The sequence below is a fragment of the Eptatretus burgeri genome, chromosome 3, assembly GCF_056783735.1.
Source record: "Eptatretus burgeri isolate ZD-2024b chromosome 3, Ebu_testis_v1, whole genome shotgun sequence".
NCBI lineage: Eukaryota > Metazoa > Chordata > Myxini > Myxiniformes > Myxinidae > Eptatretus > Eptatretus burgeri.
The window spans coordinates 22707301-22719800 of NC_140963.1; the positions used below are offsets into that span (position 1 = coordinate 22707301).

General features: G+C 49.0%; 1 protein-coding gene across 2 annotated transcripts in view; it reads left to right on the plus strand.

Annotated features, from left to right (window-relative positions):
- Nucleotides 1-12500, plus strand: part of LOC147029532 (parathyroid hormone/parathyroid hormone-related peptide receptor-like) — a 223473-nt gene that overhangs the window by 181226 nt on the left and 29747 nt on the right. For both annotated transcript variants that reach the window (XM_085872654.1, XM_085872655.1), the window contains 2 exons: nt 5484-5578; nt 5674-5812. In XM_085872654.1, the coding sequence (XP_085728780.1) occupies nt 5484-5578; nt 5674-5812 (234 nt within the window). The remainder of the gene's footprint in view (nt 1-5483; nt 5579-5673; nt 5813-12500) is intronic.

Below are 12500 nucleotides of genomic sequence, written 5' to 3' on the forward strand. Positions count from 1 at the left end.
CCCTGGCGTTTCCGGACCGGGTTTCACTCCCGCAAGCGCTCACGTGGCGGCCTCGTGCGTTGCAGAGCACAGACCTCGCGCTCGCTGCTGGGCAAACCTGGCACGGTTCCCAATACAGCTACGGCCGCTACCCGGCCCTTATCCCTCTGTCCCCGTCGTCTCCGTTCCACGCACACACTCCTGCGTGTTACAACGCTCAGACTCCACTCCGTGACATTCACCCCGGGAGACGCGGCTGCATGTTCACACATGCCCACCGTCTTCTCCCTTTCGTACCGCTCTCTTACACACTGTCTCTCACACGGACCCTCTCACACAGGGGGTCTCACTCGCACAATGCGTGCTGGAAAGCACGCATCTCTGCACACTCGCAAACACACACACCTGCACAACCACACTGGGGATTCGTGTCCCCACAACGGTTCCCAGGGCCTCCATACCCCCCAAGCTGCACGTGCACCCGTCCACAGCACTCGCCCCCTTGACTCCGCCCGGAACGACCGAACCCACCTGGTCATGACTCGCTTCAAGGGAGAATAGCGTCTCCCTCTGTTCCCGAAGGAGGCCATCCAGCTGCTTGCACCGGGCCACAAAACAGTCCGCCAGCTCGCCCCCATTAAGCCTCGCTAACTCCGTGTGTGTGTGTGTTCTGTTCCTTTAACCCCATCTTTATCCTGCAGTCTCTCCTCTATTTTTTCTATCTCCCGAGTCTATACATTTTATTTTTGTTGCCTCTTCGTGTCTATTACTTTCTTCCCAGATCCTCGTCTCTGTTTCCTCCTTCGTTCCATTTAATTTATTCTCGACTCGGTCTATCTCCCGTGTCTCTGGCAATACTTCTACTTCCTTCTTTGTCTCTGTTGCTTCCCTCTTCACCATTTTTATTTGTGTCTCCTTTAATAGGGTTGGTCCTAACTGTTGCTTCATCCGACGAGTGGCGTCGATCAAGTCCTGCACCACCGACATTGCTCCTTGTGGTGCTGTCACACATCCCACCTTATTGCGTTGTTCGACTTCCTGGCTCCTTCTGAGTCGTTCCTCCTTTCGGAACTTCCTGAGTTCTTCGTTCTCCCTCCGGAGTTTTTCAATCTCCGTGGACGCCAATCTTGCTCCCCGTTTTAGTTGTTCAATTTCAAACTCACATTGTTCTTGTTTTCTACCCCACAGTTTCTCCTGCTCTTCATTTTCCAATCTCATCGTTTCTTTCAATTGGCTCATTTCCTTCCTTTGTTTCATTCGCTGTTCTCTCACTACTCTTCCTTGTTTCCTCTCCTGTCCTCCCTTCTCCAGTTTTGTTGTTTGATTCATTTGGTTAATCTCCATTTTGTGTTTCATTTGCTGTTCTCTCCCTACTCTTCCTTGTTTCCTCTCCTGTCTTTCCTTCTCCAGTTTCGTGGTTTTCTTCATTTGGTTCATCTCCATTTTGTGTTTCATTCGCTGTTCTTTGTCTATCTCCTCGCACTCCAGCCTTGCCTTTCATTTCAATTGGTCAACCTCAGCTTCATGTTCTTTTTGTTTTCTTTCCCATTGTCTCTCTTGTTCCTCACTCTGTAATCTTATTTCCTTCAATTGACCAATTTCCTTCTCCTGTCTCATTCGTTTTTCTTTTTGTTTCTCACTCCACTGTCTTTCTTGTTCCTCATTCTTTAATCTGGCCTTCGCTTCCAGCTGTTCAATCTGTACAGTGTGGTTCATTCTCCGTCCTTGTTCTTTCTTCTCTCACCATCCTCAACTCGTTTTGTAATTCCGTGTCTTTGTTTTGGTGCTTCTGCAACTCCGAAGCTTTCTTTTCTACTTCCTTTCTCATCTCCGCACACTCCAACCTTGCTTTGGCTCCCAACTGTTTGATCTGTACAGTGTAGTTCCTTAACATTTCATTTTCCGCTCTCTTCCTCTCCTCTTTAAACATCCTGAGTTCGTTTTGTAATCCTCTCTCTTTGGGTTCGTGTTTCAGTATCTCAGAAGCTTTTTCCCATAATTCCTCTCTCAATTTGCATGCATCTTTCCTCCTTTCTGCACAACTTTCCCAGGTTTCCCTCCTCATTTCGTCCATTTTCTTCCCGTATTCCTTTCCTATTTCTAGCGATTCCTCTCTCAATTTTATCGTCCCTTCCAGGGTTTCTCTGGCCTTTTCTTACCTCTTCCTTCAGTTGTTACAATTCCCCATCGTGTTCCCGTTTTTCCTTTTCCAGCTTCGTTTTCCATTCTTCCTCTAAGTTCTCTCTATCCCTGGTATTACTAATTTGCTCTTCCTCTATTATTTCGCTTAGCTCGCTCGTCCCTTGTTCCCACTTATGGATCCTCAATTCTATTTCCCCCATTTTTCCCTCTCATTCCTTGGCCTGTCTTGACTTCTCCAATAGTTCTTTCTTTAATTGTTTTACTTCCAGCTCGTGTTTCCGTTTTTCTTTTTCGAGCTCGGTCCTCCATTCTTCCTTCAATTCTTTCCAAAGCCCACCAATGTCCGGCGTAGGCGCGCTTGACCTCGCCTGCCATGCCCACGTGGTTTGAAACGGCTGTTGGGAGCGCTCGCCTCGTGCCGCGCCATAAATAGCCGCTCGCTCCGTACTGCGCTGAGGTGCGATCGTGCCGCCATTATGCGACTCAGTTTGCCGGCATTGTTCATCCTCAGAATATTGGGTTGAGCTTCCCCACGGATTGTAATTACAAGTGGTACCATCCCGGGCCATGGATCCTACATTTCTCCACATTTACATTTCTACCCCTGGCACCCGCTCGCCTTGAAATGCCATCTTATTTCACGTAAGCGATTTAATTTAAATTGCTCGTAATTTGGAGGGAATCGGGGGTCGCTCCACTCACTCCTGAACCGATTCCCGTAAATTTAGTTGGAGACCGAGGTGGATTTGAATCCCACACTCCTGCACACCAGTGTTGCGAATTCACGCCCGCCAGCGTGCGATCAACCGCATGTAGCCAAAAGCGGCCGCCTCGCCCACCGGAACGGACAATTCAGTCGTGACCATCCGGGAACTACCGCCAGTCATGGATGGGGGTTTAACCTCACCTCAACTCAGTCCGCATTCTCCCCTCGCGAAATAGGGTCCGATCGCCAAATGGTCGATTTACCCAAGTATTCGCGCGAGTAGCGTACCGAGGAGTTGTACCACGCCACAGGTCGACTCCGGACATGAACCGCTTAAGCGGCTCATTCCGTACTATAGGGATAACCGAGCGGAGTTATCGTTGACCTTGACGGTTCCAATTATTTACCGGGCGTTATAAACCCACTATCAATCCCTTACGTGATGCAAGATGGAGATTCAATAAAAGGAAGGAGACGAAGCAAAGTGGGAAAAAAGTTCAACAAGTAAGCACTTTGTTTACACACACACAGACAAGCACGTATTCACAGTCATACAGTCAAAACAAAATGCAAAGAAAGCAAAAGCACGATGCAGAACTACAACCAAATAAAAGGGCAATTATTTACAACACTTATACAGTTCTGCTTGTCGGGACTCGGCGCCACATCACTCATACAAAAAGCAAAGGAAAGAAAGCCACCCTCACAGGCAAGGAGGTAGACAGGTCCGTGGACCAAATGTGCATGGATCCTGGAGGAGCGGCCAGGTCCATCAGACCGAGAAGGTCTTACCCGCTTCCTCGTGACGCGATGGCGGGCAAGCCGCAATGTTCGCGCAGCTGCACCCCGACTCCGTGCCCCTGGCGTGGTCGGCGAGCCCTCTCAGGCGTGCTCCGCGCAAGCAGTTTTGTTGGCGCCACGTTTAGGGTGGGGGTGGAACGGGGCCCCCCGGCACTATCTCAGCGCGGATGGGGGGGGGGGTATTGCTGATGCTCAGGGAGAGGGGAATGGCTGGCTGGCTTGGACCCCGCGACGAGACGAGTGACCCCCACACCGCAACCTCGTTGCCGACCACCGTCTTCACTTGACTCGAACTTGAACTCTTCACTTGCCCCGACCAGCCGCCTGCAACTCAACCGCGCGAACTCTGCGAGTCGCCTTATGCTCGCGTCTTTATAGGCCGCAGGAGGAGCCTATATGCAAATTTCAGGATCAAAACGCGATTGGAGGCGGGGCCACGCCACCCTCTGTTCAGCCATTGGTGCGGCAAAAAGGGGGCGTGAACCTCTTTTGATCCGAATTCCTCTCGTAAAGAATCCACGTTCATCGTGCTTGGAGGCGGGGCCATACCTCCCGACGCTCGCCCATTGGACGGAGAAAAAGGGGGCCTGAAGCCTTCCTGATCCAAATTTCTCCCTCGGAAAGGCAGCCATTCGCGCTCGCAGCTCGATGCGTTCGGCACCAATCGCCGAACGGGCCCTGGACAGCACGACATTTGGTGTTGACTGCTGGTGTGGTCGATGGTTGGAGAAGGAGATAGGCGAAGGTGGTGGGCGGTTTTCTGTGGTGGTTTGATGGTTGGTGGGCATCGTTTGGGAATGGCGTTGAAGCGATGTTTGCGGGATGGAGTTGTGAAGGTAAAGGGAGTGGCTGTTTGCGTTGTTGGCGGCTTAATGGTCAAAAATAACAATAGAGAAAGAAAAATGGCTAACTCAAAGCGTCGCAGCACGGATGAATCACACATATTCCCTCTATACAACGGGTTTGGGCTAACTACACATGAACTTACCGATATATCTCACCTGAGGACTCTTTATGGTGTAATACGAATTTCCACAACCGTAACAATATATATATATATATATATATATATATATATATATATATATATATATATATATATATATATATATATATATATATATATATATCACGATATCTCAAAAGTTTTGGATGGATTGGGATGAAACTTGGCGGACAGGTTGTGTGTGTGACAAGGAAGAATTGATTTGATTTTGGTGAAGATTCAAATCCGGATCTGACGACTCGAATTTTTTTCAGGCGATTTTTAACCATTGAGAGATGTGGCTAAAAACAATATATTTCACGATATCTCAAAAATGTATTCGGCCAGATATGTTCCCGTGGATCAGGCATTACGGGGTGGCGGAATACACTCCACCGAGTGCCCTTCTAGTTTCTTATGGAATGGCGTGTACCTTGTGTCTGCCCCCATTTTGACAAACAAACAATTGGGTTCATTTTGGGATCCCTGGCGCATTAAGTTATTGTAACTTTGATAAATGGCATGGGATTAACCTTGCCGAATCTCAGGCATGTGGCACCTGCTTGTGGCAAATGCAAACCTGTGACTAAATGCTTCAGTTTGGCCATCTTCGGGCTTGAGCCCAGCCTGTAGTAGTAGCTGACAGAAGTGTTTGTGTTCTGTTCAGTTAACTGTCATCCACATGATAATATCTTGTTTATTGAAACATCCTGACTGATCTTTTGGTGTCTGATAGGTTATAGCACTTTGACGAAAGCCAAGATATGAGTGTTCAGACAGTAATAAAACAAAGAATGACAATGCTACTGATTAATAAAGTTTAACTATTTCATAAATGCCTTCTTTCTGTTTTTTTCAATTCTTCTGCAGGTGAACTTTGTATTACTCGCAAATATTGTTCGAGTTATTGCAACCAAACTGCGTCAAAACAACACAAGTCATCGGAATACTTCCCAACAAAACTGGTAATGTAGAGCACGAACAAATCAGCTGGATTTCGACTTTTGGAAACTCTGCAGTGATACGATCCCCTTCCTTTACAATCGATTGTTGTTTTTAGGAAACTTATTAAATCCACCCTGGCATTGATGGTGCTGTTTGGGACACATTATGTTGTGTTTCTTGGATTTGAACATGAAGAAAAGACAATGCTGTGGAAGATTTGGATGCATTATGAACTGTTTTTCAGTTCTTTTCAGGTGAGACTCCTGCATTCCCTTCCATCAGAACATTTGCTATCACCTATTGTTTTGCTCGTTACCCTCGTCAGATGAGATGGTATTGCATCTGGGTCCGTTTGTCTGTTTGTTTGTTACACCACCTCGTGGTGGCCAGAATTACACAATTATCTTTTTTCAACTCAGTACCTCTCTGAATACATACAATTAGAATGTGAGTACATCCATAAAATACGTATTATAAAACCACACAAAACAAGTCCTGGCAAGGGTCTGCAATCTTTGATTGCTCTTTCTAACCAGTTTCTTTTGAATATTTTTAGTTATTTTGAGGAGATAAATTGATTCAACTGCCATTTGATGCTCGTGCTGGGCTTGTCTCGATGATGGGATGGAGGAAATTAAAAGCTCTGTGGCACAAATTTTGGTTTTCAAAATAGAACTAAATCTAATGGATTTTGTGTGCATTAACTTCCGTCATTGCCATTAAAAGCGGGCAATTTCTTCTCCAAGGTGAAATTATTTTCCATGATAGCCATAAAGGAATGCTGGAGGCAGTGACACATCTGCTCAATTGATATTCCCGATGTGAGTTGTGTGAATGAAGATGGTGAGTGCTGCAGAGAGAATGGGATCACTTAACCCTTTGAACCCCAGCGGCTATTTTACCAGCCGCTATTCAAATCTCCATACACCTGAGCTGCTGGTAAACTGGTCGCTATTCAAACCTCCATACACCCGAGTGGCGGATTTTTCTCCAGGGAGTCCAGGGTGGGGGATCCGAAAGTACAAGGGGCTCAGGGTTCAAAAAGTTAATGAGAATTTCAGCAATGCTAATCTTGACCTATCGGTTTCCTATGAAGATGATGAAGTAAGTAACACTGAATGGCAGGGGAGTGAAGTGGGGTGGTAGTTGTGCCACTAAAGCCATTTAAGATGAAATAGCTGGTGGAGAAGAATTCTCAAAGTCATCAGTACAATTAAAACATTTATTTATTAAACAGATAAAACACTTATTTATTATACTTGCATAGGAGATTCTGAACAGGCAAACTCATTCCAGATCTCTGAAATACAAATGGAGAATCTTCGTCTTTATATAGTTTTCAGTAAGAGACAGTTTTTTTTATCATCTCTGGCACTGGCGCCAGTTTGTCTGGTCTTGACAAACTCCAGGTGAAGCTTATCTTCAGTCTTCTTAGACAGCTCCTGCTTGACCGGTTGTAACATATTGTTACGGCTGTGCAAATTCGCAAACCACCATTCAGGTCCCGTAGGTGAGGTATCTCTTAAGTACATGTGTAGTTAGCCCCAAACCCGTTGTTTAGAGGGAATTAACGTGATTCATTCGGGCTGCGACGCTTTGAGATAGCCGTTTTTCTGTTCTATCTTTATTTGAACCAACCACGCTCCAACCATCACACAACAACAACAACGCCAACAGCCACGATCTTTACCTTCACCACTCGCTCCCGCAAACATCGGATCACCGCCATTCCAAACGGCACCATGGCCATAAACCACCACCATAAACCCTCCACCACAATCACCTCTCTCCTTCTGCGGACATTCCCGCACCACCTGTGAGCACCGAGCGTCGGGCTGTCCTGGGCTCGTACAAGATACGCGCCGAGCCGCGAGTGCAAAATGCGGCCTTTCCGAGGAGAATTCGGATCAGGAATGCTACACGCCCACTTCTGATCCGTTCAATCAGCAAGCGCGGGGCGGTTTGGCCCCGCCTCCAGGCGCGTCTGTGTGGAATCGAGATATGCAAATTCTAGGATCAGGGGAGATTCACGCCCCTTTTTCTCCGTCCAATGGGCAAGCGTGACTCCGCCCCCGAGCTCATCCGGATCCGGAAATTTGCATATGGGTTCTCCTGCCGGCCTATAAAGCACCGAGCGCAAGGCGAATCTGAGCAGAGTCAGGTTGGAGCGCGGAGTGGAGTCGGGAGGCGAGGGCATCCAGGTAGTTTTCGGCAGTCGGCTGAGGAGAATTTGGGGAAGAGTCCGAGGAGCTCGGGTCCGAGGCAAGGAAGACGGCGGTCGGCGACGAGGTCGCGGTGGAATCGCTCGTCACGGGACCCAAGCAAGCCAGCTATACTCTTTCCCCAGAGCATCAACAATTCTCCCCCCCCCTTTTTCCCCCACGCTGAGATAGTGCGAAAAGGGGGCCCTGTTCCCACCCCACTCCAAGCGGTGCCAACGAAACCCGCGAAGGAGCACGAAGACGGGGCACCGCCGCGCTGCCACATTTGCGGCTCATCCCGAAGATGCTGGTAGGACCCAGCCGGTCTCGTGGACCTGACCGCTCCTTCAGGTCCCGCACAAATATTGGCCCACAGGCCCCGTCTGCCCCCTTGTCTTTGAGGGTGGCCTTTTCTTTTGCTTTTGAGTAAATGTCTTGTTGGCGCCGTCTGTAAAGTAAAACTTGAAGTGTTGCCGTGTGCTCGCGTAATCGGTAGTATCTCTGCGTGATTGTTTCTTTTGTAGCATTTGATATATGTGCATTCTGTTTGGCTGTAAATGTGTGCTCTCCATGTGCCGCGGAATAAATGTGCATCATGTTGAACTGTTTTCCCGTTTCGCTTCGTCTTTTCTTTAATTGAATCTCCATCTTGCTTCACGTAAGGGGTTGGTAGTGGGCTTAATACGCCCGATAATTAATCGGAACCGTTGAGGCCGACGATAACACCGCTCGGTTATCCCGATAGTATGGAACGGATCGCTTAAGCGGCCCGTGTCCGGAGTCGACCTGCGGCGAGGTGCGATCGCCCGGTCTACCATCCGCGTGGGTACTTAGGTAGGTCGAGTTTGGCGACAACCCTATCCCACGCGGGTGGCCGATTGGCACGATCGTGGTGAGGCCGAAAGGCCCACCCGTGACTGGCTCCCGGCGTTAGTCCAAGAGGGTCACGACAGAATTGTCCGTCTGGTGGGCGACGTGCCGCGATTCGAGTCACGTGGCCGTTCGCACGCCGGCGGGCATGAATTCGCAACACTGGTGTCAGGTCGTGGGACACAAACCCATCCCCCTCCTCGCAACACTGGTGTCAGAGAGCGGGAAACAAACTCTCCTGTCTCCAGCTAAATTCACGGGAATCGGTCCAGTGGTGAGAGGAGCGACCCCCGATTCCCTCCAAATTACGAGCGAGCTAAATTAACCCCTTACGAGAAATAAGATGGCGTCTCAAGGCGAGCGGGAGCTGGGGGTATTAGGTATGTGTAGTAATGTAAAATCTATGGCCCAGGATGAAATCCCCGAGCAGGAGCAATTCCCCCCACGAACAAACTCAGAGCCCGAAATGGGCGCGGCAGCGGCCGCAGTGTATGACACCCCCCCACCCCTCCTCCGTCAAAACCCTTCCCCGGCCCCCAGCGAAACCGCGACCGATAATAGCGGATCGGTCCTGCCAGGGCAGGTGACAATGCGGCAGATTATTTAACTCCTGCAAAGCATGAGCAACGGAATGAAGACTAATGCCCAACAGATGGAAAACTAAATGGGTGAAATTAATGCAGACATAAAAGGCATGGGGAAAGGAAACTCGGACCACGGGCGAGAAAATAGCGACGCCACGTGGCGGAGACTCCGAACCAACGGGAGGGAGTGCAACGGCTCTCAGGTCCGCGGTCGGGCCGGGTGAGAAAATAATTCGGGAGACGTGTAAGATGAGACACGAGGTAAAGAAGGTATTAGAAAAATTAAAAGAAAGCCAGGAGGAGACAAAGGAGGGATTGAAGGTCGTAACGGTGGAGTGTGAGAAAAGACTTCAAGACATGATGAAGAGAGTTGATAAGCTGGGACTGCAGGTAAAAACGGAGACAGAGGAACTGGGAAGACGGGTAGAAAACCACAAGGGCAAGACGGAAGAACAGTTAGAAGCCAAAGCAAGGTCGGAGGGTGCGGAGATGAGAAAAGAATTAGAAAAGGAAGCTTCTGAGTTACAGAAACACCAAAACAAAGAAGGGGAATTACGAAAAGAACTGATAGTGTTAAAAGAGGAAAGGAAGAGAACGGAAAATTAAATGTTAAGAAACCACACTGTACAGATCGTACAGCTGGAAGCGAAGGCCAGATTAAAGAATGAGGAATAAGAAAGAGTACTGAAAGAACAAGGAATGAGACAGGAGAAAGAAATCAGTCAGTTGAAGGAAATAACGAGATTGCAGAACGAGGAACAAGAAAGACAGTGGAATAGAAAACTGAAAGAGTATGAATTTGAAACTGAACGACAAAAGGGAAAAAATAAGTTGGAGTACGAGGAGAAAGTGAAGGAGCAAGGAATGAAGCAGGAAGGAGAAATCAGGAGATTGAAGGACACAACGAGATTGGAGAGGGAAGAACGAGAGGAACAATGGAATAGAAAACAAAAAGAACATGAATTTGAGGTTGACCAATTGAAAGAAAAGGCGAGGCTGGAGTACGAGGAGAGAGACAAAGAACGGCGAATGAAACACAAAAGGGAAATTAACCAAATTAAGAAAACCACGAAATTGGAGAAGGAAGGACAGGAGAGGAAACAAGGAAGAGTAATGAGACAGCAGCAAATGAAACACAAAAGGAGATTAACCAAATGAAGCAAACCATGAAACTGGAGAAGGAAGGACAGGAGAGGAAACAAGGGAGAGTCGTGAGAGAACAGCGAATGAAACACAGGAAGTGAATGAGCCGATTGAAAGAAACGATGAGATTGGAAAACAAAGATCAGGCGGAACAGTGGGAGAGAAAACAACAACTATACGAGTGTGAAATTGAACAACTAAAACGGAGAGCGAGATTGGAGTCAATGGAGATTGAGGAGCTCCGGAGGGAGAACGAACAGCTAATGGGGCTCAGAGAGGAAGAACAACTCAGATGGGAAGGAAAAAGGAACCAGGAAGAGACAGAAATAAGGAACAAGGAGAGAAAAGGTATAGAGACACGGGAGACAGAAAAAATAGAGGAGAGACTGCATGATAATAACAGGGTTAGAGACGTACACACACACACACACACGGAGTTAGTGGAGGACGATGAGGGGGAGCTCAGGGAATGTGTCGTGACCCGGTGCGAGCAGTTGGATAGCCTCCTCCAGGAACGGAGGGAGACGCTATGCTCCCTTGAAGCGAATCACGACCATGTGAGTTCGGTCGTGCTTTGCGAGTTCGAGGGGACAGGTGCTGTGGACAGGTGCACGGAGAGCTTGGGGGGTATGGAGGCCCCGGAAACCCTTGGGGTGGCACAAATCCCCAGTGTGGTTGTCCCTGTGTGTGTGCTGCAAGGGGCGAGTGCCCCCGCCTGTGTGAGTAAAATGGTGTGCGAGGCTGCGAGTGGGCCGAAGTGCATGCCTCCCAGCACTCGGGGTGTGAGTGGAAGCCCGTGTGTCAGTGAGACACCGCGGGCGATTGTCACCACGTGTGCAAGGGAAACAGCACGAGTGAGTGAGCGGCCGAGTGTAAGGAGAGAGACAGCGTGTGTAAGGTCGCTGTGTGTGAGGGAGATGTCGGTTGGCATGCGGGAGCACGCAGCCGCGTCTCCCGGGGTGAATGTAATGGAGTGGTGTGTGAGCGTCGTGACACGCAGGTGTGCGTGGGTTGAATGGCGATGACAACGGCGACAGAGGGACAAAAGCCGGGTAGCGGCTGTAGAGGTTTTGAGCACCGCCCCGGGTTCACCCAGCAGCGAGCACGAGGTCCGTGCTGTGCAACGCACGAGGCCGCCACGTGCTCGCTTGCGGGAGTGAAGCCCGGTCCGGAAACGCCAGTGGTGGATTTGCCGATCCCGCGGACGGACAAAGTTTAGGCAGGATTACAGATTTGGACCGGACGGGTTCTCCACGCGGGCGTGTGTGTGAAGCTCCAATGGGCAAAGCACATGTGTTCGCGTGGGGAACCCCTCGAGACGTGGGGCTTGTGTTTTTTTTTATGCGCCGGGTGACGTCATGGCTGTGTGTGTGGTTGGAATCCGGCAGGAGGGTGAATCCCTGCCGGATGGTACCGTCCAAGAGGGACGAGGGACGAGAACAGCTGCCATGACGTCGTGCCAAAGGTGCGCGGCTGTGAATTGCCGTGCTGGTGCACAGGTTGTGAGTTTCCGCACTGGTGCTGCGCGAGAAAAAAAAAAAACAGCAAGCCTCGCTTTCGGGTGAACAGGATTCCCTGGGCAAGGGGTGGATGATCCCCTTGGCCTGGGCACAGGATGGACACTAGCTAGGGGGAAGGGTTAGCTTAGCTAGACCGGCTCCATGGGGCAGGGGTAAGTCCTCATGGGGCCCGTGGAATGGATAGGTAGAGGGTTTTAGTGAGATTTAGGAGGGGAAATGATTTTTGATGATTTGGAGACGGTGACAGACTTTGAATGTGTAGGGGGGACGTAGCTTAGCTACGTCGTGTTAAAAGGAACAATTTACTGCAATCTCAAAATGATGTGGCTCAGGAAGTGGTCAAACAAGAGCATTGAGAGAAGTTTTTTTTTAATTTCATTTCTGCACAACAAAGACACTTAAACCAAGAACCAAGCTCCAAAGTAATCTGTGAATATACTCGATGGTGATGAATGTAATAGGAAAATTAGGTTATTCCCCAAAGTAGAACATGGGCAAATATTCATTGGTTCGCTCTTTGAGTGAAATGAAAATATGAAGCGGAAGAAGTGTTTTAATCAGTAAGTCCCAATTTTACATTTGCTTGTATGGGAGAAAATCAGTCTCCTATTTTGGGCTTTTGGG